Source organism: Coccidioides posadasii, chromosome 5, assembly GCF_018416015.2.
Source record: "Coccidioides posadasii str. Silveira chromosome 5, complete sequence".
Classification (NCBI taxonomy): Eukaryota; Fungi; Ascomycota; class Eurotiomycetes; order Onygenales; family Onygenaceae; genus Coccidioides; species Coccidioides posadasii.
The window spans coordinates 402,594-428,257 of record NC_089411.1 but is presented as its reverse complement, the minus strand read 5'-3'; the positions used below and the strand labels follow the sequence as shown (position 1 = coordinate 428,257).

The window sequence follows — 25,664 nt, the reverse complement described above, 5'->3', positions numbered from 1 at the left end:
TTCTCAGTATCTGCTCTCCATAGTTCTTCACCTCCCACGGCATATCTCAACATCATTATCACAACTGCATCTTTTCAATTTGGATTCAAGCTTGCAAGTTTATTATCCTTGTTCGTGCGTGGAGCCTGAGAGCTTTCAAATTTCGACCATTTCAGGCCGATAACCTGCGAAGATGTCTTCAGTGTCATCGTCGTCGATGGCATCCGACAATAGTTGCTATCTTTTGCCGAGTTCTAGGTACGAAGGGCCTCCGTACTGTATTAGAGAACCTAGCCCCAAGAGATACGAAGAAGTAGAGCCCACTTATGGACTCAGTACTCGATCTTTCGGTGAATATAACCATGAGAAACCTCCGAAGCTCGAGGCCACTTATGGAGGCAGTGTCCCGTTTCGCAACGAGTATCAAATTGATAGACAAGAGAAGCCCTCACCCACCCATGGAAATGGTACTCGCTTTTACGCAAACATCAAGCACAAGGTACGAGAGGAAATCAAACCGGTTTACGCAAGTGGTATTCGACCCCTCGAGGAACGTATATCTGAGAGGCTCGAGGGAATTGTGGAGTTGGCCTCCAAAGTATACGGCATTGCAAAAGTGGTTCTGGAAGTCATGATGGCCTTTGGTGCAGTTGTATGTTCCCCTAAGGTATAAAGATTACTTGTCACAGACAACGTAACTAACACCTTCGAACTAGATCGACGCCACTCCGACCGGAATCAAGTTCTATATCGAGCGACTTGAGAACCAAATGACCCAGAAAACTTGCTCAAAGCTCCTCGCTGCCGTAGAAGATCTCTTCTACGCAACACATGCAACACTGAATATCGAAATCAGAAACCTTGAGCTTTGCGAAAGCTTTCACTTTGACATCCGCAACTTAGCTCCGAACAATAAGTTCAACTCTAAAGAATGCTTGCCAGAACCGAGTCATTTGAGATTGGTCTTCCAGACATGCAAAGAATATTTGACTTCTGATTGTGTGCGTAAATTCCTTGACCAAGAGCTTATTCGCCAGAAGCAAGGAGAGTACGTCAATCAGACCATGAGAATGAGCATGGCAGCAGGTTACAACCCCGAAAATGAGCTGGTTTTCCGCCAGCATATTCAAAAGTTGGTTACCGAGCCAGAATCACCATATTGTCGCCGATGGACGGGACTCAACCCAATTCATGAAGCCAGTCCAGGGATGGTCCTTGGAACTTTGAAGGAAAAGTATCTTGGCATTCTTGCCAGGGAAGCAAAGCAGGAAAAAAAGAAATCAAGAAGACAATCAGAACGCCACAGCACCGATTCAACCCATGAAGAATTGAGACACGTTACAGCGAACCGTGAAGCATCCTATGCCATGCTCCACGGCATGTCGGTGGGCGAGCATCGAAGACAGGAAGAATCCATGTCACTTAGTGCGTACGTCAAGGAAAACCTATGCATTTGCTTCGGATACTGCGACTGTTCCCGCAAGTGCACCCTCAAGGGAAGCCGAAAGTGTCCATGTAGTTCAAGGTTGAGCGTCATCTGCGATAGTCACGAAGCAGACGAGAAAGAATGCTTTGCCGAAAAGTGCGCGGATATTGCAGCAAATGTATTTGATCGTCTATCTGCGGTTAAACGTGGTGTGCATATTTTTCAGATGATGGCGGAATTGGATATGCGCCTGGATCGTTTCCATGAAGCAGTCGTCGACTATCGGCAACAATGCGAGAGAGCATCGGGCGGTTTGAAGCGACGTTCAGATTTTTAAGGATGGGTCTCGGAAGATCTCCGTACTTGGCGACAGGGCTTTGACGATAGGGACTTCTCCGGAAGGGTGGGTTTACGACGTCACGGACATTTTGCGCTTTTTCTTCCTCAGGAAGGCTATGGTAGCGAAGACACGATGCATATGGACTTGCGATGGATGGCAAGCCCTGTCTATTCCTTTATGGTTTCGACGGTGTGGAATATGAACCTGTTGAGGAAGATCTTGTACTTTTTGTTTTTAGTTTGTTGAACAAATCCTCCGTCATGACAAGCTTAAATTAGGCACTTTGGCTGCAAAATCGCAACCTTAAAACCTTGTATCCCTGTATGGGGCGTCTGTTAGCGTTGGTGGGACTCAGCTCCGGCGGCCTCGGCATTCCCTCAACGAATCGCATGTAGAGTAGATAGCCTCTCGAGTCTCACATGAGAACCGTAATGGGGCTAGGTCATCTGTTGATGCCATATTAGCGGTCATTTTTGTTGGATGTCAGGCCAGCCGTCAGAGGCGTTCGGATCCTCAAAATGACTGTTCGCCGTCGTGCCACGCCGTCCATCTCTCCTGACCACAATATTCCACCGACCAAACAACTTCGACATATATTTGCTCCAGCATGCTCACAGCCTGATTGCATGTGAGCGTCTGACATGTTATCACTGACGCTGGCATGGTCCTTAATATTCCAGCTGTTTTTCGGGCTCTGATATCATCATCTTCCAAACAAAACCCAAGCAGGCATCTACGTCACAGGTTCTCGCAATGGAGAGCTGCTAACTCGACCTACGGTATATCCACTCCATCGCCTGCGAAGTCAGAAGACTCTCTCGCCAAATGTCCCTTTGTATTCGACACAGGCTACGCTCTATCTCCGAAGCGGCCGTCCCGGCCTTTCCCTCCCCCTTTCATATCGCCGCCGTCTTCGTCGTTCTCCGATCCTTTGACGACGCATCATCGGAGCCAAGATGCGAGACCATCGGTCAACGGAGAGATTATCAGGGGGTTGACAAATGGCGATGATGCGATCCTTGTTTCTCAGCATTTTCTCGGAGTAAATGATGGAGTTGGCGCTTGGGCAACGAAACCCCATGGCCATGCGGCGTAAGAATTCTTTACTCTTTGAGTCTGGACCTGTTCAAGAGCTCATCCTTTGGTCTTCGTGTAGGTTATGGTCTCGATTGATCCTCCATTTCTGGGCTCTGGAAGTAGAGCGCAATGTCAATTCAACGCATCCCGATCCCGTGGAATTCCTGCAGAGAGCTTATGAGCAGACAGTTCTTGCTACGTCGTCACCGAATGAGTGGTTCGGAACTACTACAAGCGCTACCGCTCTCTTACATTACAAAAACAACGCAGGCTCGGTGACGCCACTGCTTTATGTAACGAACATTGGAGATTGTCAGATTCTTGTGCTACGCCCTAAAGAGGAAAAGGTGGTCTTTAGGACCCATGGCCAGTGGCATTGGTTTGATTGCCCCATGCAGCTCGGCACCAACAGCGTTGACAGACCACGAGATGACGCTACGTTGTCTGTAGTTGACCTCGAAGAAGATGATATCGTTGTTGCCTTATCCGATGGTGTCACGGATAACCTCTGGGAGCAAGACGTTTTGGACGTGATATTATTAAGCTTGAAGCACTGGGAAAGTGGCAAGGTGGAGAACGATGTCGGAGACCGTACCGCTGGCAAAGGCGGCGGAATGGTGTATATTGCGCAGCAACTGTTGCAAACAGCGAGATCCATCGCGCAGGATCCATCAGCGCAAACTCCATACATGGAGAAGGCAATTGATGCTGGATTGGCCATTTCAGGAGGTAGGTTCTGTCTTCGCCTCTCAAAGGACTCCATCCTGATGATTTACAGGCAAAATGGATGATATCAGTGTGGTTGTTGGCCTCTGCGGAAGGAAGCCAACGTGATATAAACCTTCCGCGCTTCCCCTATCTAGAAGCAAGCGCGTAGGCTTAGCTCTCAAGATAAACCGCTTAAAATTCGACTTTTTTAAGCGCCTTCGTGACAATGAGGACAAACAACCCTAGAGCTTCAACGAGCATTCCAACAGGTAAATTGAAACCAACCTTCGGAGTGTTCCTATGTAACTAATGATTACTGCAGGTTCTCGCTATTTGCTTTTCGGAGCTTTTTGCTTGGGTGCAGGTTGAAACACCTCCCCTCTCTAATGCGAGATCGGAAATAGAATTTTGTGTTTTGCAGCGATGCATTTGCTAAGGTGTTTCTCCAATAGCGTAACGGCACTTTATGGAGTATGGTTACTTTTTCCCATGGAACCCTTTTTTGTTGATATCCGATTTCGAACACAGTGCCGTCAGATGTTGCCTTTCGTCCAGCTGCCGGTCACATTGCTCTTTGCTCGATTCGGCTTTCGGTGTTTGACGGCGTGATATCCCATCCTAAGTGGCCACCGAAACTAGTCCGGATCATGATTAATAAGTCCCAAGATAGAATTTTAAAGAAATAGTTATAGTACCTTAAAGATTTAATATAGTAATCGAAGTTTAAGAATCTATGGAGACGGCATACCGAGTACTCCGTATGAAGTTGCGTTGAGTGCGAAAACCCAAGCAAACTCCTTCTTGGCGATACCTTGAGGTCCAAGAAAATTTATCAAACATCGGACTTGGAACTACCGACTCTGCATGACCAAAACGCTCTTTCTCCTCAGTGTCTAATTTCAATTAAATCATTTCGAGCGTAGTCTGTTCATTACAGTTACGATGAGGGCGAAACGATCAAAAAAGTACCGCAAGTTAATGCATCAGTATGAGATTACTTTTGGCTTCCGTGAGCCTTATCAAGTCCTAGGTGAAAAGGCGCCCATGACCGCGATTGTACATTTCTGATCAAACAAGCTAACCATTCCCATTTGAAAATAGTCGATTCCCATTTTTTACAAGCTGTATATGCCTTTAAGATGGATTTGATACCCGCGCTGGAACGCACCCTACAAGGGAAAGTGAAACCTTGTGAGTTTCTCGCTTCCGTACGCCGACGTCTTTTCGCAGAGATAGGCTGTGCTAATTCGAAGATATAGTTATAACAAAATGTTCCCTCGCTGCAGTGATGGCGGCTTCTTCGACCTTGTCTTCCACTTCTTCCTCCTCTCAACAATCGAAATCAGCTCCGCAGAGACGACCTCCACAACTTCCCCCACCGACCGTGCTTCCCCTCCGCTACTGCTCGCATAACGAAGATGATTCACCAATTGATGAAGCCAGCTGTTTGCTTTCCTTACTATCGCCGAGTGCAGACTCAAAAAAGAATAAAGAGCACTACATTTTAGCGTCCGCAGACCCAGCTGCCCCGCCGGCAGATGACAAAAGACGAAAATTACCCAGGCCTCTACCGAGATATGATCTTAGAAGGGATGCGCGATTGATACCCGGTGTTCCAATCATATATGTAAAGCGATCGGTAATGATATTAGAGCCGATGAGCGGGTCTTCTGAGGGAGTGCGAGATGGAGTTGAGAGGGGAAAATTCAAGGCTGGACTGGTTTCAGCGGTAAAGAAGAGAAAGAGAGACGATGATGAAGATAAAGACAGGGAACCGAAGACAAAACAAGCGAAAAGGGTCAAAGGCCCGAATCCCCTAAGTGTTAAGAAACCGAAGAAGAGAGAGGACCCCGCGCCACAAAGGGAAGGTCTGCAAACCAAGCCTCAGGAGGAGGTTCTCACCATTGCGAAAGACGCCGATAGGGATAATGCGGAGGGTGCGCCGGTGAAGACAAAGAGGAAGAGGAAGCATAAACACAAGTCACACCAAGAAGGTGAAGCAAGGCATCATGTTTCGATAGAAGTTGAAACGTGATACCAAAGCGGCATGCAGCCAATTCAGCCTAATTTCAAGATGCAAAGATTCCTGCCCAAGAGTAGAAGGTCCATTTCTAACGTGGTAGTATTGTACAGAGTAGGGTATATCCGCTGTAAATCCTGCATTGTGCATCCTCTCTCCATGCTTATATGCCCCGTAAAAAAATAACAAAGAGTTGAATCAAAAGAGTAAACCCAAGATGTCATACACCGACCGGCAGAAATACAATGTCATCAGAAAGTACCATGTACGTTGGAGCGTAGCATCGCCTCAAGAATATTTTCGACTCTATTCTCCCCGATCTTTCCAGATCTGCTCGATCCTCGACCGGTTTTCCCGTGCCATGTCACGGTTTTTCTTCGCTCGCTTGAATCGTTCTGCGCCGAGACACCGGTTGACTTCGCGCTTAACCTCGTTGCAACCTCCAATGGCCTTGTAGAGAAAACCCCGGGCATGGCATTCGTCCAGGGCGTTCATGATTTCTTCGCAATCTAAAGGCGAGCCAGCAATCAGTGATGAGTTCCAACCTGGCGTTCGGGAAGCTAGGTTACCCACTTATGTTATCTTTGGTGTGGAGGTGGGAATGCATTGTGAAAGCTCACACGCTGCTGAGGGTCAAAATATTTAGTTAAATGAAAAAAGCCTGTGTTTTAAAGGGATTAGCGGCGTGATGAGGATGTTGGAGGGATGTGGTTTTGATTTCATGCGGTTTCAATGTTGGAGCGGGATGGCCTGGAACCTGGCGGAAATTGCTTGTTGATTTTCTGCCAAGGCGGTGAGCCCGTGTCCCACCAGCTTGCTTATCAAAATTTGAAATTTGTTTATCGCAAACATCAGACGACGATAAATTTTTTTTCTTCTTTTTTGGTGGGGAAGAGCTGGCACTTATTTCTCATCTTGATTCTGAAAGGTGCTCTGTATCTGCTTTCTGTGGTCGGCCCGGATCGAGTGTTCGTGAACCCTTTCGCCGATTTCCTCCAAACATTTCTTCCTACTCCAAAGCAACCAACCAGCGAGAGCTAGTTTCGAGAAGAGAAGAGCCGCGAACGGTGCACGGAAAATGTCCTCGATGATAACGGCCACCGCATGGGTGCGCCGTGGGATCGCAGCCCAATTTCCTGAAAAATACGAACTGGACGAAGATGAGATTAATAGAATATCGGAACTTGCAAGAGTTCAGCTTGAAGATGCAAAAATAGATCTGAAAGCGGCGCGAGAAGGGAATGGAGGTGAAGAGATGGACATGGATGAAGGAGAACACGAAGCTGGGAGCTCCTCAAAGGTAGAGGGCAAAGGAAAAGGCAAAGAAGCCACCAAAGGGTCAGTACATGGTGACTTAGAAGCGGTTTGGGTAGTTCAGCCCGGAATTCTGCTTGCTGATGGTATCGTGTGATAGCAATGAGAATGGAAATGCCGATGACGACGATGATTTGAAAGAGTACGACATGGAACATTACGACAGTGATGTTGTCGATGAGGACGGCGAGCAGGTCACAATGTTTGGGAACGTTAAATCTCTCGCCTATCACCAACCCCACGAGCAAGATCCGTACCTCGTGGTACCAGAAGGCGAGGATGAGGACAATGAAAGGGAAGAACTACAGATCTTGCCATCCGACAACCTAATACTGGCCGGTAAGGTTGAAGACGAAGTCGCCCATCTGGAAGTATACGTGTATGAGGATGCGGAGGACAACCTCTACGTGCACCATGATATTATGCTTCCAGCCATACCACTGTGTGTGGAATGGCTGGACATGCCTGTTGGAAGGGGATCAGAAAACCGCTCGCACGGAAACTTTGTGGCGGTTGGTACCATGGAGCCTGACATCGAGATCTGGGATCTCGACCTGGTGGACTGTATGTATCCAAATGCCATCCTGGGGCAAGGAAGTGAAGAGGAAAGCACCGATGCAATATCGAAGAAGAAAAAGAAGAAGTCGAAAAAGGCCAACGATGGTTACCACGTAGATTCCGTTTTGGCTCTTGCGGCAAACAGACAGCATCGCAACCTGTTGGCTTCGGGATCAGCGGATCAGACCGTTAAACTATGGGATCTGAATACGCTTAAATGCGCTAAATCATACGCGAATCACAAAGACAAGATCTGCTCGATGGACTGGCACCCGAAGGAGTCTACCATCCTCCTCAGTGGGAGCTACGATAAGACTGTCGTTGCAGCCGATATGAGAGCGCCAGAAGCGAAAACAGCGCGCTTCCACGTTGACAGTGACGTCGAAAACGTGCGGTGGGATCCTCATGACCCGAATTTTTTCTACGTTACGACAGACAACGGCATCGTTTACTGCCACGACATCCGCAATGCGTCCGCTAAGCCCGAGTCGATAAGGCCGCTGTGGACGCTCCAGGCACACGATTCCTCCGTATCAGCGTTCGACGTCAATCCCTGCATCCCGGGCTTCATTGCCACCGGGTCCACGGACAAACAGGTTAAGCTCTGGAACATACAGGATAACAAACCAAGCATGGTGGTGTCGAGAAAGTTGGAAGTGGGAAAGGTCTTTGCTACTTCCTTCGCTCCAGACAATGAAGTTAGCTTCCGCCTTGCTGTCGCCGGAAGCAAAGGCGTGGTACAAGTTTGGGACACGTCGACCAACGCCGCAGTTCGCCGAGCCTTTGCAGGTCGACTCGGCGCTTCCGTGCAGTTCAACGAAGCGAAGGAGGAACGGTTGGTGGGCGTTGCACAAGACGACAGCGACGACTCTGATGATGACGAGGAAATGAATGCAGATGGGCAAGAGGGAGCAGGACGAGATGGCTGGGAATCTATGGATGAAGACTAGGCTAATGGCTCGCTTGTCAGCGAGCGCCTCGGGTTACGCCAGCCAATTCTCCGGATGGCGATTCGCTCTGGTTATCGAAATCATTGAGAAAAAAAAAGTAAATCTATATGTGGATCAAAAAGCTCTTGCAGGTACTATTAATACCCCGGATTTCGCGTACATTTATGCCCCGTCCTGCTCCTATCATTCAATGTGACGTTGGCTTTTCAATATGATAAAGTTGATCTCGCAAAGTTCTTTCGCATGCTTCCGAAAAAAAAAAGCCGCTTAATATTCTGTAGTGAAACACGAGAAGCAATATCCAGTTACATGGCTGTGTATGTCGGCGCTAGGTCCAGGAGTTCGCAGATCATAAACAGAATACCCTGGATAGACGTCCTAATTTGTGTCAGCCATCCATCGGCTAAATGAATAAAAGCAACCATTTTCATCGCCAGGTTGCTCCGTGCTCGGCCCATTTCGACATCAGGCTATTTTTTTTCCTTAAAAAAAAAATAAAAATAAAAATAAAAATAAAAAAAGATATCTCGGGGTCATGGCAGTGTTGAATCCCGAGTTCTGCGAATTATGGACTAGGTACTCCGTACTCCATACGGAGTGCGAGATCACAAGCAAGGCTGCCATTTATGTTAATTAACGGAAGCACAAAAATCCCCGCTGCGATCACCATGTGGCGTATACTTTTCAGGCCCTCTCGAAATGCAAGAAATTGAATTTTGGGCTTTTTGTCGTCCCCATGTCAACGCCCAATCATAAGTATGTCCGAGACACACACACACACTCTCTCTGTGTATGTCTCCGTTCCGTACCACAGGACTCTGTGGCGCCCCTACAAAGGATATATCGCAAAATGCAGACGTAAGAAAACTCTCGTGGAATCTGTCGTTAGACTTTTGTCTTCACCAAGAAGGTTATGGCGGTGGGACATGTGTGTATGTATGTACGGAGAATGTATGGGCAGAAAAAGCTGGGAGGCAACGAACAGTCCGATGGTTGCCGTGGAGCATGCAAGGAACGGGGGTCTCTGGACCGTTCATTGTCCCGAATCCCGATGTCAGGCACAGCGAATAGTTATGGAGAAAGTTTACATGGATCAATGGATGATTCCCCAAAAAAAAAAAAGAAAAAGAAAAAGAAAGGAAAAAAAATCGGCCCCCCATGTACCCCGTAGTTGGCTAGCAACTGCGATCTATTGGAGGTCGCAACACAGGAAATAGGGGGTTATGTTGCTCGATCCTGGAGTGTCATACATACAGGGGAGCAAACCAAATATATACTCCGTATGTCGTTACATATCGAGACGATGACGGATCGGCAGCACCAAGACCCTTCTTCATCTTGGTCGAAACAAGTGGCCGGGAGCGAGACGCAAGCTTTGTCAGATGTCAGTGTTTCAGCTTCCGCAATTGGTCCAGAGGGTGGAGATTATCGAAGTCCGTGATGGAGTTGCATTTCACGTGGAGGAGCCGGGCTAAAATGCGGCGTTCCGAGATACATATGGATGAATCGGGTCAAGGAGGGAGAGAGGCCCAAGGGACCGGTTGGGACATGTTTTGAGGGGCGGAAGCGTCGGCCAGGCAGACTGGCAGTGCACGAGATGGCGTTGGCCGGCCGGGAGGCCGTTTTTGCAGGCGTCGATATCCTCTCAAGTAGTCGACGGTGGCCGAGTTCGTGCTCAATCGCGCCCTGGGGATCCAGCGGTTCGCGAAGTCCCGTCGGCCGGCACCAATAATTTTGGCGTCCTCGTGCCCAACTGCACCCGGTGGGAAGGAAGTCACTCTGCGCTTTGCCTTGTGAGGGCCCCAACTCAGAGGAAGAAGGAAGGGTGGAAAGGATGGAGCCAATCCAAAATCAATCCCTGCCCCCGGTCGCAACACAGTGATGGCCAATGGTAAAACGCATAAAATTTGAGCTGGTGGCCTTTCCATGGTGAAATGAGACGATATTGGCCAATCAGCGCGGCGAGGCCCCTGGACGGCCCCGTGCACATTTTCTCGGTCGCTTTGCATTCCAGGACCGTGAGAGCCCAACCATTCCCAAACAGGCATGGCGTGTGCTTGCCGATCCACGGATGCCTGACAGGGAATACCCACGGCAGGAGCAACCCCTTGCCCAAGCCCCGGCCCGGTCTCGACCAACTGTTTTGTTTCGCGTTGTTTGGCCGGTCGCTGCGGTGGGGCTTGGCGCTCTCAACCCCCTCCCACCCGGCCGCCCGTGTGTCAGGGCAACTGCGGTCGGTGGTGGTGGTGGTGTCGCCGTCGTGACACACACACACACAGAGAGAGACACCTGCACACGCCCACCCCACGCCCCTTAAACTCTGCGCGGGTGCGCCGTCGCCTGGGCTGGAGGGCCAAGGTGGTGACACTCCGTCCCTCCCGCTGGTTGGGTGGAGGCGTCTTGCTCGCATGGCTGCCGGTCCCCTTCACCTCCAGTAAGCCCACCCACTCCCTCCACTCCGATCCATCCATCCATCCATCCATCCCATCTTCTCTTCATATTTTTCTCCTCTCCTTCACGATTTTCCCCCCCGCGGTCCCCCCCGGCGCAGTCACCTCTTCTCCTTCTTCATTTCATTCGGGCCACGCTCCTTTAGGCGCCTGCTTCCTCTTCTTTGTGTGATCTTTCTTCAGCGTCCTGGTTGTCGCTCCTTTTCTATCCCTACCCGCCGCTTTATCGAAAAGGAAGTCCACACACTCCGTCCCTCCTTTAAAGCCAAGCAAAACGTCACTTGGATGACCTGGTCATATTGCTGTGCAATAATTGAAGAAAAAAAAAAGAAAAAGCAAAAAATACATTCCCATTCCTTGACGACAACATTGCATCTCGTGTTACACCGCAGCTGGTTCCTGTTTTCGGAAACACATTGTTGGGGTGGATTCACTCTGCACACGCGCCACAGTCACCAGAGACGATTCACACCGCATCAACCCCCCACCTGCAGCTTGACTCCGGAGTTCTGCAAAAGTCCTCATCGCTGGAGCAGAGAATAAAATTACTACTTCGACAACCCAGGGAAACTCCAGCTTGCGATCTTGGAACTGAATAGAGTTCAATTGTCAAAAGTACCACCATGTCGGGTTCCCAGTCCCTCATGAGAGCGTTCACAAAGCGCCAGAAAAGGCCAAAGGTCTCTGCACCTATGCCCTTCCGCGAAGGCCAGGTCAAATTCGCCCCTGGAACCATCGATCGTTCGCGGATCTCCCCTGCAATCGAACTCATCTCCTCCACCAATGTCCTCGCTTACACCGCCCCGGATCTACCCTCCACCAAAAGCCCAAACGGGCTCTCTTCCTCCTCGTCCTCCTCCTTTCGCTCTGCCGACGACTTGGATGTGCCCAACTTCACCCCCATCACCTCTCCTGCCACCTCGACCCGTGACGAGTCCCCAATCTCCACCGAACCTAGTCTTCCTCCCTACTTCGAGTCGACGAAGCGACCAAAGCCAAGCGCCAGGTCTTCCGCCTCCTCGTCGCGATCGAAGGATGCTACGCCTCCAATCCCGCAGCGCGCACTCTTGCACACGAAGTCACAGCCCAACCTTGGACGAGAAGGACCTCCGTCCAAGATGACCCTTCCCCCGATTTCTCTCAATAACCCAGCCTCCTCTCGAGTGAACTACGAACCTTACAATACTCTGCCGGAATCGACGCACCCATTCATGAAGGAGCTGGAACAGGTCAACGAGGTGGCCGAGGAGTTCACTCGCGGAGTACGTGACGAGGAAGAGGAAATTCTATTGAACAAGGGATTAAAGAAGTTTGCGGTGGAGGATTATATTTTCGAAATTCAAGATCTGTATCAGACCTATTTCGGAGACGAGCTCGGTGAGCGGCAGCCTATGGGCGGGGCATGGATCTGATTCTCCCTTTGATGCCCTTCATACGCCATCGCTCACGAAACAGTCGACTTACTACCAAGGGAAAAAGAACTAGAAATAATTAAAAAAAAAAAAAAAAAAAAAAAAAAAAAGAAAGAAAGAAAGAAAGAAATGAGCCCTTCTGGCTTTGGCCAGGCCAGATCCATCTCTCGGCGCCTCGACCGGGATCACGCGAATACATAATTTTCGGCTATATATTGTGCGGTTCTCTATGTTCGAATCTGTCACGATCATTCCGTCCTACTCAGTTGCTTTTTTGTGTCTATATTTATCTTCATATTTATAATGCTCACGCTTCCCCCCATCCAATGTCCTATTTCCTTATATTTGTTATGAGTATTGATTCCCCCCTATTTATGACCGGTTTTGAGTTTTTATGGTTGCACTGGGTTCGGTATTTGTGTCTCTTGTTTCCCTTACATGTCAGTTCCAGTTAGCAATGGCTATTGTTCGCCGGAAATAGATCTCGAGTGATACTTCTGCATGCCAGCTGTTTGTAATCTCCCCATGAGTTCAGTTCCGGACGGTACACGGATAGCTTTGTCATCTACATTAGTAAAGAGACACATCCGCGCTCTTCTATCGAGAGTGAAAGTCTCAACTCTTTCGCCCTCTTAAGGTGTCCCAGCAAGTTCAAACTCGGAGCATTAAGCCAAATAGTTATCCTATTAGCAGGGTGTGAACGCGTAGAATCCACTCGGTACACCTTCACCGAGCTTACGGACTTCTTTTATTGTACCATGATTCCCCTGTCCCGAGCATTGAAAAAAGAAGCATTCCGTTTCGACAGTGCGGGTTAATCAACTGCGGCTTCAATGCGATCGAGCGCACGCGCGTCTGATTGGCTCCGACAAAAACGCCGCCAAGCGACCCGTCGCGCGGGGCTCGTCGGATTAATATTTCCCCGAAGTACGGTTTTCTGCAGCTTAGTAATTTTGTCTCACCGCCTTTGAATTTTGAGTTTTTGTGGGATTTTGCGGACAAACACAAAAACCGCAGGTGAGATTTCAACTTGCCAGGCAGCTCTCTGGTCTGTGTGTTGTTGGCCTGTTGGGGGTTTTCTTCTTCTTTCACGGTGGCCCTTTTCCATCCTCCTTTTATTTCCTTTTTTTTTTCCAACATATAATTTACATTGCCTCATCCTCCTATGCTGGGTTGAATCCCAGGATGCATAGCTTCGACGTTCTCGTGGATTTTCCAGCTCGATTCTGCCCTTTAAGTCTCATAAACGTTTCACTTTGAGCCCTCGAGAAACCGTTCTGACTCTCGTGCCCTTCGGGGTGAAACCTGAGGCTTTATTTGTACACTTTACACACTCCAGACATTTTTTTTTTTGAACCTTGGCGAGGTCGAGAGGACCTTTTTTACTCTCCGTCCATCTTGAAGCTCACGCGACCCAACACGAAACGACTAAAACGCGAAGCAACCGTCTTTTTTTCCGATCTCAACGGCCATCCGGCCCGGTCGAGATTCTTAGCCTTCCTGTCAGTATGCCGGTAGCCCAAACGTCGCGCACAATGTCCAGATTCCATTCTTCAAGCCGTGGCGACACTCCACCTTCGTCCGCTCCGTCGATGTCGATGCCATCCAAGTCCATCCTAAAGGTCCCGATGGCCACCGCCCAGAAACGTAAAAAGATAGACATGGATCTCTCCTCCGATGTCTCCACCGGTTCTGATTCTCCGGGTGCAGCAGTGCCGAATAAGAAACGTGCGAGAGTCACCTTCGAGATGGATACCCCCGGAAAGGGCCCAGGACAGCAGGCTGTGATAAGTGGTGATGTAGGCGCTCCAGCTTATGAGAAAAGCACGGCTTTGGTGCGAGAGGAAGTCAGCCGTGCTATTCAGCGCCATCTAGTTGGTGATAGTGATGCGTATGATCGTGTTAAGGAGATATTCTCTGTAGATCCAAAGGCATTAGAGGTCGACGGATCCCCGGTTTACGACTTACCTACACATACTTCGCTGAAGAATCATCTTCTGGGCTTGTTGTCGAATGTGTCGGCGCTTGACAGCGCCTGCAGTGGTCTTGTTCATGCAGTCCTTGAGAGCGAGTGGCTTGGAAGAGATGAAGCCTATGTGAAGCTCTTCGTGAGGTTCCTAGGCACATTGGCTGCCGCTCGTGGCGGTTATTTGACTGCGGTGTTGAGGATGTTGGTGAATAATCTACGTGAGGGTAAGGCCCCCAATCTCCATCGCTTCGACTGATACCTCTGTTGACTGAGTGCCTTGTCCGAGTAGTCCCTTTTGGCACTGGCAGGCTTCCCGGTTACGCCGTCGTTCGAAATGCCGAAATATATGACCGAGTTCATTTCGGCATCCAACACATCATCCAATTAATTCCTGCCGGAAGTGTTACACTATCTCCTATCCTCTCTTCAGGCTTCCCGCACGATACGGATACAGCAAAGGCGCATATTGTATTCACTCGCAATTTGATTAAAATGATAGATTACGCACCCGAGTTGCGATCTGATATTCTTGCTCTAATAACTGAGAAGCTAGTAAAGATTGATGTGCAAATTCAAGTTGATTTAGACGATTTTGAGGACGAGGATGAGGAAAAACTCCACAACGAGATTACAGCTGAGGCATTCGTCTTGGAGGATGATAACTCGGATGTCGAAAGTACCATCAGCGACGAAGAAAGCACGAGTGCTGAGACGCAGCGTTTCAAAGCACTTAAGGAAAACATCAACAAGATTGATTATATGCTTGATTTGCTATTTGAATATTATTCCGGTCCGTTCAATTACGGCACTTTGGACGACAAAGAAAACAATCTAGACCTCCTCCTGGCTCACTTCCAGAACATCATCCTTCCTACTTACCGCTCTCGTCACTCTCAGTTCCTCCTCTTCCATTACTCGCAATCGTCTCCGATTCTGGTCGATCGATTTGCCGCTGCTTGCATTCAGATTATTCTCAGCAAGTCACATCCCTCTGTTCTTCGTCAGTATGCCGCTGCCTATCTGGCAAGTTTCGTGGCTCGAGGCGCCCACGTAACAAGCGAAGTTGTGCGCGACGTATTTGATCTTTTATGCACTCATCTAAAAAACCTAATTACCGAATACGAATCTAACTGTCGCGGGCCGGATCTCCGTCGTTATGCTACCTTTTACGCGACCGCCCAAGCAATCCTCTACATCTTCTGCTTCCGCTGGAGAGATCTTACAACCGCTGCCCAGGAAGGAGACATCGACATCCATGTTGAGCTTGACTTGGACCAAGTCCGTTTCCCACCAAATATCAGCGACGTCCTCCATACTGCAATCCATTCCAAACTTAACCCGCTGAAAATCTGCTCCCCGTCTATTGTGCGCGAGTTTGCTCGCATTGCGCATCACGTTGGATTCATGTACGTCTTCCCGCTTTTAGAAACCAACAAACGTATCCGCATCTTCACGTTTCGCTCCTCCATGTCCATGGATTCCCGCTTCGGGCAGATAGAGCGCGAGACACGCGCAGATAACGATCTGGGCCCGCAGTTGGATGCATATTTCCCATTTGATCCATATAATTTGCCTCGCAGTCGTCGATGGTTGGAAGGTGATTATGTCGAGTGGCGCGGCGTGCCGGGTTTAAGGGACGATGATGATGACGACGATACTGATGGTCGATATGATGAAGAGGACGAGCTTGATCATTGCACAGAGACCGATGAGGATGCTCATTGACCGAGAAATACGAAGCAAAGGTCCATTTTTTTAATCATCTGATGAGGTTGGGTTTCCACTTTTGTTTTGCTGGGTTGAGTTTGGCGTCGGTTCATGGCAAATTATTTGGCGCATGGGAGGATGAACATGAAGATTGGTTTGATGTCTTCGCAAAAGCCAGCCTGCGGTCACCGAAAAAATTCAACGGCGTTGACTCACAGACGAATCAACGAATGTGAAATACTATGGCGAGCGGGAGTATTATATTCGAGTCGCCCATATGCCCTTTTCTTTTATCCATTTACGGAGTACACGTCCCGCAAATTCCCCCAGATGCATACGACTCGCGGTTTTGAACGAGTGCTTTTCTTCGTAACGTCTTGTGGGATGGCCTTGATTTTGATAGGTTGAAAAAGAGCGTATTGGTTTTGTATTGAGTCGATGCGTTTTATGAAGTCCCGAGTTTCCCGATGCGGTATCCAACCACCCAGGCTGTTGGAATCTACTTGTATGTACGGAGTACTCCACACCTCTATGATACGTGGTGTGTACATTGTATATACTCCGTAGATTCAGAAAAATAGTTAAACGCTAGATAACAAAAAAAAGCAATAAACATTCGAATTCAATGCCATTTGTATTAATGTCTATTCATATATATATTGACTGTCTATTGGCCGACGACAGCTATAGACATCAGGGTATAAAGTGTTAATACCGGCCGCACACATGATCACAGGATAATACATGGGGTGCTGTGCATTATATCGTCCACCAGTAAAAAGAAAACAAAGGCACTGTAGATCACAGGATGAGAGAGCATCAGGGGCACTCCATCTCCCGGCCTTCCTCAAAAATCTTCTTCATCTGTTCTGCTGCCGCCAAATAAAACACGTCGATCCTTCCCTGGTCCCTGAATGGATTCACCGATTTATCCCACGCATGCTTCGATTGCTCGATCATCATCGATCGCACCCTCTTCCCCTGTCCTTCCAGCTGATGCACAAATTCTTGCCCTTCGTGCAGCAGCATATCCCATTCACACATGTATATGAATACATCGGTAGGGAGGGCCTCGCAGATCAACTCTGGAGGCGCACGAATGGGCGACGCAAACGGCGATGAGCGATCGTCGTGGTTGGGAAGATAGCTGTTGTCGAAGAGGGTGGTGAGACATGAGGGAAGCGACTTTTTGGGGTGGGCGCATCGGCCGCGCCGGACATCACGGGGAAGGACAAAGTCAAGGACGGGGTACCAGGAGACGAGGGAGACTATTCTCAGGTTGAGATCGGTGGCGGTGGTGGTGGTGGTGGCCAGGAGCTTGTGGCTGGAGTCATAGCGAGAAAGGTCTGGTCGGCTGGCGTTCTCTAGAGATGACGAGGAAAAGTAGCTGAGGCTCGGCGGTGTAGATGCGGAGAAACGGCTTCGTAGGAGCAGCGGGACTGAGAAAACTAAGTTGCCTCCCGCAGAAAAGCCTGAAAGGGTAACTCGGCTGGTATCAAGGTGTAACTCCGAGGCATGCTCTTGAAGATATAGCAAAGCCTCCACTCCATCGTCGACAGCAGCCGGGAACGGATGTTCGGGCGCCAGGCGGTAATCAACGCTTACAACCACTGCGTTCGCGATGTTGGTAACGATTTGCGCCCAACGAGCGTCATCGGTAGCCCGTCCCAAGCAGAAACCGCCGCCATGAAAGTTGACCACCACCGGATACCTGTGGCCATTTGATGAAGCGTTGGCGTACTCCTTGGGGGTATAAAAGTGAAGCTTTACTGAATGCCCTGGTAACCTTCGTGTGAAATGCGGAGCTGGCGGCCCAGGCAGAGGATATCCATGAAAGAACATGCCAATCCGCATAAGCGCTCGGAGAATAACGGCCTTCACGAGCAGCCAGATCCGGCTTACTGCAGGCGACGCAGTCGCATCCGCCATCCCAGACCTTTTTATCAGTTATTGAATATCCAACGCGGCCATTCCAGGGAAATATGACAAGATACGAAAACTCGCGGGGAATGACTATAACACTCCGCTGGGAGCTAGAGTGCCGGAATTGTCCACTCTTTAACTCGTGCGCCTACTAGTAAGATAAAGCATTACGCCTAGTTAGCAGTGGCGTGTCACGTAGGTACGCAAGTGCAATGATCCAGGCCCTCGTGACGATACACCATTTCGGCTGATAATCACCAATTTGGAATGGATCCTGGGTGGCAAAAAGGGGCCGGGCTAAGACCTGGTCTGACGAGTGTGTTTCATGCGCGTGGGCTTTAAACTCAGCAATTCTTCCAGGGAATAGACAAACTCACCGGCCCTATGTTTTAGGATGTCCTTTTTTGGCCTTCAAAGTTATTATCCGGTTGATGGAGATCACTCGGTGGAAGCTTTTCGATGGTGCGAAGCCTAAAACAGCACACGAGAGACAATGAAAATGGCTGATTAAGGATAACTATGGGCTATACTCTATATGTTCCGAGTAAATTCATAAACTCTGTTCCACACAATGGTCAGGCACAGGACATATCGCGTTGCTCTGCTTGATGCCTCGCATGGATGGCCCGGTATGGGAGATAAAATTCAGGATGCGGAATGACCGTGACGTCAATTGCGCCATGCAAATCTGACCCAGCAAGGTCTCCTCAGCTTTGACGCCCGGTGGACGACGACTTGACATTCGAATGCACGTTATGTCCTTGGAAAATTGGCGTTGTTCGATTGATGGGGATCCAGCAAGTTACTCCGTGTGTGGCGCAAGACTGCACCCGTCTGACTGGATGAATTGATACCGCGTTCTTGGAGAAATATCCCCAGATCTGCAGCACCGCTAAAACTTGGACGATTGACAGCAACGACCATCTCACGCCATATCGAGTGCCCTAGTTGCCGGAGTATCTGCTATCTGGCCTAGCAGTCTACGAGAGCCTTTTTCCCCCTTTTTGATGGCAAAGCAGGCTGAAAACCGCGGACGAATAACTATGGTCAAAAAATTACCTGTTTAGTGATGCTTATTACTGCCACTGCGGATTTGCTACGCAAAGATGATTCGGCTTATGAAGTAAGACTGTGGCTTTGCATCACCAGCTACTATTTGGATATTTACGCGAAGCTTGTTCTGATAATTTTGAGAGCACGAAATGGTCAGCCGCCTTCGCAGCCACTTTGAGTGCAATCTATTGAAACATTGTATAAAAATGCGCAAGCTCTTATTCTGGCTGGCCGGCTGGCTGGTAAATGGCTATGTGTTTGCATAGCTCCTTAGAGCTAAGACTATCACTTCATCTTGTCTCCAACAATGCCCCAAAAGATCCTGCTACCCTTACATTGCGACCATACTATATGGACACTTATTGAAGAAACTGAACCTTCATAACTAACAAGTGCATGCAATTTATGTACAACAGCATCATCATACAGCATGGACAACCCCCAAAGTCTTCTGCTAGTCCATGTCCATGAATGTGCGATAAAGACTTTATTTGGGGAATTTTCTAAACATATCCCCGATCATATCAATTGGAGCCGTCATAAGGCCGATGGCCGTCTCGAATGGTGGCTTATCTGGCGCCGAAGGATGCGAGCGGGTGGGCACAAACATTTTGGTCCGTCCAAATGACTTCTCAAGCTCGTCGCTCTCTTCAGTCGACAGAGCCTCTTCCAGAGCAGGGAGGTCTTCAGCCTCTTCCTCCTTGATATGTTCGCTCAAATTGCTCATCAGTGATTTGATCGTGGGAATGAAATTTGGCTCGGTCGGTTCCATGTTCTGGAACTGTTTGAGCTGCTCTTTGACCTAGAAATGAATTAAAAATTTTTCTTCAAAGATGCGCCCGTGATTATTAGTAGATAATACCACTTGATGCTCCTGCCTATCTCTATCTGCTTTCTTCTTCCCATCTAAGTGGAGATGCTTTTCAAAAGCTGGATAGACTAGTAGTTCCTCGCCAATTGAGTGCCGCGCCAGTTCCCAGGTGAATTGATTCCGATACCGAATTTTAGTATCGTCGTCAGTGGCATTGATGATTTGGTTATAATAATCCTCCAACTCCCTGTGGTCCTTTTTAACCGAGTCTGAGAGGCCCATGGTGGCGGTTGAGGCAGAAAATTGACGATGAAATGGATATTTTCTTGAAAAGATAGTGAAACGTGAAATAGAGCTCAGGGCTCGGTTAGGTGTGGTCCCTAATGGTAATTTGAGCATAGAAAAGAATTCTTAGGAAGCTTGATGATCATCTCCCAAGTCCTCGCACGGTCAACGGTTTTATATTTGGGCTCCTTGGTTCAAATCTTCATGCTGCCTAAGACTGATGAACAACCCCTCCATTCCTGTTTGCAGCCCGTTAATTCATATGATGGAACAACATGGTTGGCCCAAAGGTCAGATCCTGATTTGGGATCGTTTCCAAGTTTACTGAGGGATGCTGTCATGGGGTTTAGAGCTCGCCGTTAGCTAAGGGAGCATGAAAATTCCGAACGGCAAGGAAAAATAAAATCCTGGAATCCTGGGATAAAATGATCGAATATCAAGATTCAGTCTTTTAACGGACGTCCCAGAAGCAACACCATCCCGCTTCGCAGCCCTGTCTGATATATGACGTTGAATTTGGCTTCCCGGCACTTGACTAATAAGCTTTTCGGCTAGCGGCTGAAATTTATCGGAATAAAACTCGGCCCGGACGGTCTAGGCTGGCCCTCCCGGCCAGCATGTGGGCAGCAGCACACTTTTCCACTCGTGTCTCTCAGAATTCATGATATCCGGATGGGTAGCAATGGACAGTTGCCCTGATGCCCAGATAAATGACATAACGGTATAACAACACCTAAGATGGCAAAATCACAGGTTCAAGCGCTTACCCTCCAGCCCTGTGAAATGGACCCGCCACATGCTGCCTATTACCGATCACCTAGGCCTTCTTCTGCCACTGACTCTTAAGCTTGACCTCTTCTACCTATTTTTCACTTTCCGGTATTCGTTGAGAGCCCCAATCCGGTGGTGATAACTTTATCCAGCCATGGTCAGCCGAGGTCAGGAACAGTGCTACCAAGCAACGTGCAGAGGTTTTACATGACAGGACCCAAGCTCATAAGGGAGGACGACATCCAATTCTCTGGTATTCTCCCTTGAGTTTGGTCATCTTTGCGGGAACAACCTGACTTTGACGCCTCCGACCCATTTCATTAGCTTGATAAAACCGAACTAGAGTGGGATTGGTCTCATTTAGAATATCAAGCATGATATATCCGGGATAAAGGGAGCGGTCCCACGGTCCAGTCGTAGAAAGGAAAGAACTCATCTCCTAAATCCTCCAGCACGAGTTCATGCTTGCCAGAACCCAGTCACCTATACCTCGTAACGATTACCAATATCATTTCTGTATAACTAACTACGACATTGATGGCTTCAGCTTACGTGAGCATATATCGCGCAGCCGATGTCTCCCGATGGCCACGAAGAGGACAGTGGTTCCAGGCCCTTTTTGCCTTCCGTCCTGAGGAATTTCAGCTGCTTCGATTCCGAGGAACTACCAAGTCAAAGCCCCAGCTGCCCTGTACTCCGCAGGCTTGTCGGCTCTGTGCACGGGGCAATGACGTAACAAAGTTCGTGGATTCGGCGATTGGCTCCGCTCTCGCCGGCGCCTTTTCTTCACTACCTGTCATGACGTCATTAACTGCCTCTCGTCGCTGCTTCTTGTCCAGCTCTCGTCGTTTTGCCATCGCCCGCATTATTGCGAGCAGCGCGCGAGACGGCAAGATTTACTTTCGAAACGAAATCTCAGGGGATCTCCGGGATTTAGTTAAGCCCCGATATTGGGGAAGTGTGAGCTGGGGACATTGACCGTAGTGGAACTAAGTTTTGGTCATTTGGTAAAAGACCGCTCTGAGCATTATTCAAGCTTTTTGGGCCAATTCTTTTTAGCACGGTTGCGCCTGTAAGTGTGACTCGTTTAGATTTGCAGATACGGAGTACGAGTGCGGTATTTCGTTCTGATATCCAGCCCCCGCCATGATCTAGCAGCCCCCGTATTGAAGCCAATCTCTGTATAAGAGTACTTGCCTCCCCGTCGCAGTAAGCTCTTTGCGAAAGTATTTCCTTTTCCATCAACAGACATCGTATAGAAGCACAATGAACCGCGGCATAGGTCTACCATCCTGGTGATAAAGTTACCCATTTCCTGTTCCTTTAACCACTCATCGCCTCAGGAACACTTCCAAACTTGATGAGCGTCCAAAACACATTCGATCACAGGTGAAGTCACCCTCCATCCGCGACTGTTCTCCCCGGGTGATATACGAGTCTTCCTTGATTATTCTGCCTTTGCGAACTGAGCTAACCGTTCGAGTGATCAGTGTCAATCTTTTTCTAGAAAATAGTCATTCCCCAACAGAAAATTCTGTTCTGTTGACGTTGCTTCTGCTGCAATCCTGCCCGTAAGCAATAACGGCCTTTAAGGCGAAATTTCGACGAATACATTGAGGGTCAAGGACCTACCGGAAGAGACAAAAGGGCGATACTCGTGAAAGAGCACCACCGCAAGTCACCATGTCGATTAAGCTAGCATTGGCAAAAATTAAAAAGGTCAGCTCAGATAGCGAATTGGTATCACCCCGCCGGAGCATAGCTCAATTCATGCATGGCCGCGACTTCGTATACTCGAGCGATGACACAAGCGAGGATAGCGAGTCCATGAGCCGAAAGGAGCTTAGACGTGAAACACGACGGAAAGCGAAATCACAATCCCGTTCTCGAGCGAGTGAAGAATCCAGTATTGATCTTGTGAGGAAGAAAGAGAGAGATGAACAAGCTGCAAAGGAGGAAACTGATGAGATGCGGGCGCGATATGGGGATTTGCCCTTTATGCAATCACGGGATCGCCCACGACAAACCCTCGCCAAGTTTGATTCAATCACTCCCGACATGGCTGGGCAGGAGATCACTTTTCGTGCGCGCCTTCATGTCGTTCGCCGCATGGGACAGAAGTTGGTTTTTCTTGTTTTCCGTCAGCAAGTGATCACTCTACAAGGCGTCCTTACCGAGAAGAAGGGAGAGATATCTATTCTTATGATTCAGTGGGCAGAGCACATCCGGGTTGGCTCTATACTCAAAGTGAAGGGGGTGATCCGAAAACCAGAAGTTCCCGTCATTGGGACAACTATGCATGACCTGGAGGTACATATCCAGGAAATCCATGTCATCGTCCGAAGAGAAGAGCCAATCCCATTCAGCGTCTATGAAGCCGAACTCCCAGCAGTGGAAGAGGAAAAGATCGAAGGTAGACGTACACGAGTGCCGGACCGGACAAGATTATCGAATCGCATCCTTGATCTTCGGACAGACACGTCCCAGTCAATTTTCCGCATTCAGTCCGTAATCTCTTCATATTTCCGTTCCACGTTGGACTCAATGGGCTTCATTGAGATACACACACCAAAGTTGCAGGGCGCAGCGACCGAATCGGGGGCCAGCGTTTTCAGCGTACGTTATTTCAATCGTCCTGCTTTCTTAGCCCAAAGTCCTCAGCTTGCGAAACAAATGGCTATCGCTTCTGATTTTGAGCGAGTCTACGAGATTGGAGCAGTCTTCCGCGCGGAAAACTCCAATACCCATAGACACTTAACTGAATACACGGGTTTAGATATCGAAATGGCGATTGAGGAGCATTATCATGAATCTCTGGAAGTCATTGATCAAGTGATAAAAAAGATCTTCGAGGTAATTTATGGCAAGCACAGACGAGAGGTGCAGATCGTCAAGCACCAATTTCCCTCTGAGGATCTGGTCTGGCTGGACAAGACCCCTATCATCACGTTCTCCGAAGGTATCAGGATGCTCAACGAATCTGGATGGAGAACTGAGGATGGGAAAGAGCTCTCAGACCTGGAAGATATTTCAACTCGCGACGAGATTCGACTAGGTGAACTAGTCAAGGAGAAATACCACACTGACTATTACATCATGGACAAATTCCCCGCGTCCGCTCGACCTTTCTACGCGATGCCTGACCCAAATGATAACAGATTCACGAACGCGTACGATATTTTCGTACGAGGTCAAGAAATCGTATCTGGTGGGCAGCGTATTCATAATCCAATCATGCTTGAAGAGCGTATGAGGCAAATGGGTGTCGATCCTGCCTCCATGGAAGAATATATGGAAGGATTCCAATGGGGTGTACCTCCTCACGCCGGTGCTGGTATTGGTTTGGAGAGAATGCTGATGTTAATTCTGAAACTGGGCAATATACGACTTGCTTCAATGTTCCACCGTGATCCCAAGAGCTTCCCGGCTCAAGACCAACCAATGGTTCTAAGACACCCGGAAGCATCCACACTTCACCCTCCATGGGAAAGTAATTCGACATCGGCGAATGAGGCTCCGCTAATCGAACGAAAGTTCCAGGAACTCGCAGACCTTATTGCAAATTACGGCGATGCCACCTCCACGTCTTGGTTCGATGAACGATTTCAGGTATGGAGGGACGTCAATACTGGCGCCGCAGTTGCCTACGTACCCATCAACGGGTACGCTATCATCGCAGGAAATCCACTCTGCGATGTTTCACAGTACCCAAAAATTGTACCACAGTTCCTCCGCTGGCTCAAGAAGGAGACTCGACTAAAACCCATCTGGATCCTCTGCTGCCTCGAGGTCGAAGATATCCTCGGTGAAAAACTCGGCTGGCGGAGCCTGTCCTGCGTTGCTGAAGAACGAGTCGATCCGCTGCACAATCAAGCCGCGTCTGACGGTGAAATAGCCCGCAAGATTCGCCAAGCTGAGAACAACGGAGTAAAAATCACCACTTTCCAGTTCGGCCAGTCAATACCTGGGAAGCTCCAGGAGAGAATCGACAAGCGAATTCATGGCTGGCTTTCCAACCGCAAAGGAACGCAAATCCACCTCTCTCACATAAGACCGTGGCGGGACCAACGGCACAGACAGTATTTCTATGCTACCGACCGCGACGGCAATATCTGCTCCTTTGTTACGCTTGCGCAGCTCTCTCCTAAAAACGGTATGCAAGTCAAATATAGCTTGGACTTCCCTGGTTCACCTTCCGGCTCCATCGAGTATATCGTCACGCACGCTATTCAAACAGCGGCTAAATCGGGAGTCAAAATGCTTACTTTCGGCGGTGGCGCAACTGCGACGTTAACTCCAGGGCACAACATCAGTAGTACAAAGGCAAAAATCCTAGCGACAACGTATGAAGCTATCGTGAAGCAATTTAAGTTGAATAGAAAAACGGAATTTAGGGCAAAACTGGGTGCCCATGAGGATCCGGTTTATATTGCATACCCGAAACACGGACTGGGGACGAAAGGAATCAGAGCAGTCCTGAATTTCTTTGAAGATTGATTTTGACACCGTGCCTCTTTTTTCCCGGCAAAGTTAATATTGTGTCCTATTTTGCGCTGTCAGTAAGGATGCTGGAGTTTTTGTCAATGGATATCCTTCTTTTAATACATTTTCTGATACCTGTTGATAAAATTTGAGGCGCTCTTGGATTATGTCTTTGATATGTATATCTATTCATTCACAGCCTATGTAAGTAGAGAATTTGATATTTTCGCAACTCACGAAGAGACTCCAATTGCAGAGTAGATAACTGTCGCTGTGCAGTGAGCTGACCTCCTCCCATCAATGGCTTGATTTCCCTGCTAAAAGGGGCGTGTCCTAATCAAGCGACTAGTTATATGCTACTAGGCTAGGGACCCTAGAGGAGCTCTGTTCAAAGCCATCTTAGGAGACTTGCCATCCAGATCAGCGGGC

At 48.7% G+C, this 25,664-nt stretch overlaps 10 protein-coding genes across 10 annotated transcripts; 7 read left to right on the top strand and 3 right to left on the bottom strand.

The window, feature by feature from the left end:
* Nucleotides 1-172: 172 nt before the first annotated feature.
* On the top strand, nt 173-1,742 carry D8B26_008109 (uncharacterized protein; the record flags this gene model as incomplete). The annotated part of the gene is made up of 2 exons (XM_003071508.2): nt 173-631; nt 696-1,742. 2 exons carry the CDS (start codon nt 173-175, stop codon nt 1,740-1,742), a joined length of 1,506 nt encoding a protein of 501 aa, XP_003071554.2.
* A 564-nt stretch (nt 1,743-2,306) lies between these two features.
* Nucleotides 2,307-4,225, top strand: D8B26_008108 (uncharacterized protein). The gene is made up of 3 exons (XM_066125754.1): nt 2,307-2,837; nt 2,902-3,551; nt 3,601-4,225. The coding sequence occupies exons 1-3, from the start codon at nt 2,407-2,409 to the stop codon at nt 3,654-3,656; spliced, it is 1,137 nt and encodes a 378-aa protein (XP_065981838.1). The 5' UTR covers nt 2,307-2,406; the 3' UTR covers nt 3,657-4,225.
* A 247-nt stretch (nt 4,226-4,472) lies between these two features.
* D8B26_008107 (uncharacterized protein) lies at nt 4,473-5,565 on the top strand (the record flags this gene model as incomplete). Its single annotated transcript, XM_003071510.2, has 3 exons — nt 4,473-4,560; nt 4,632-4,721; nt 4,790-5,565. 3 exons carry the CDS (start codon nt 4,473-4,475, stop codon nt 5,563-5,565), a joined length of 954 nt encoding a protein of 317 aa, XP_003071556.2.
* D8B26_008106 (uncharacterized protein) lies at nt 5,440-6,279 on the bottom strand. Its single transcript, XM_003071511.2, has 2 exons — nt 6,124-6,279; nt 5,440-6,059 (listed from the first exon to the last, which is right to left on the bottom strand). Exons 1-2 carry the CDS (start codon nt 6,155-6,157, stop codon nt 5,857-5,859), a joined length of 237 nt encoding a protein of 78 aa, XP_003071557.2. The 5' UTR covers nt 6,158-6,279; the 3' UTR covers nt 5,440-5,856.
* Nucleotides 6,280-6,404: 125 nt separating this feature from the next.
* On the top strand, nt 6,405-8,626 carry D8B26_008105 (uncharacterized protein). Its single transcript, XM_003071512.2, has 2 exons — nt 6,405-6,888; nt 6,965-8,626. The coding sequence occupies exons 1-2, from the start codon at nt 6,629-6,631 to the stop codon at nt 8,370-8,372; spliced, it is 1,668 nt and encodes a 555-aa protein (XP_003071558.2). The 5' UTR covers nt 6,405-6,628; the 3' UTR covers nt 8,373-8,626.
* A 2,819-nt stretch (nt 8,627-11,445) lies between these two features.
* On the top strand, nt 11,446-12,234 carry D8B26_008104 (uncharacterized protein; the record flags this gene model as incomplete). Its single annotated transcript, XM_003071513.2, has 1 exon — nt 11,446-12,234. One exon carries the CDS (start codon nt 11,446-11,448, stop codon nt 12,232-12,234), a length of 789 nt encoding a protein of 262 aa, XP_003071559.1.
* A 1,034-nt stretch (nt 12,235-13,268) lies between these two features.
* On the top strand, nt 13,269-15,928 carry D8B26_008103 (RNA polymerase I-specific transcription initiation factor RRN3 family protein; the record flags this gene model as incomplete). The annotated part of the gene is made up of 2 exons (XM_003071514.2): nt 13,269-14,427; nt 14,493-15,928. The coding sequence occupies exons 1-2, from the start codon at nt 13,743-13,745 to the stop codon at nt 15,926-15,928; spliced, it is 2,121 nt and encodes a 706-aa protein (XP_003071560.2). The 5' UTR covers nt 13,269-13,742.
* D8B26_008102 (uncharacterized protein) lies at nt 15,338-17,982 on the bottom strand. Its single transcript, XM_003071515.2, has one exon. It carries the CDS (start codon nt 17,837-17,839, stop codon nt 16,730-16,732), a length of 1,110 nt encoding a protein of 369 aa, XP_003071561.2. The 5' UTR covers nt 17,840-17,982; the 3' UTR covers nt 15,338-16,729.
* A 1,139-nt stretch (nt 17,983-19,121) lies between these two features.
* On the bottom strand, nt 19,122-20,270 carry D8B26_008101 (uncharacterized protein). Its single transcript, XM_003071516.2, has 2 exons — nt 19,749-20,270; nt 19,122-19,688 (listed from the first exon to the last, which is right to left on the bottom strand). The coding sequence occupies exons 1-2, from the start codon at nt 20,094-20,096 to the stop codon at nt 19,374-19,376; spliced, it is 663 nt and encodes a 220-aa protein (XP_003071562.1). The 5' UTR covers nt 20,097-20,270; the 3' UTR covers nt 19,122-19,373.
* A 2,166-nt stretch (nt 20,271-22,436) lies between these two features.
* On the top strand, nt 22,437-25,250 carry D8B26_008100 (uncharacterized protein; the record flags this gene model as incomplete). Its single annotated transcript, XM_003071517.2, has 1 exon — nt 22,437-25,250. One exon carries the CDS (start codon nt 22,437-22,439, stop codon nt 25,248-25,250), a length of 2,814 nt encoding a protein of 937 aa, XP_003071563.1.
* Nucleotides 25,251-25,664: the final 414 nt, after the last annotated feature.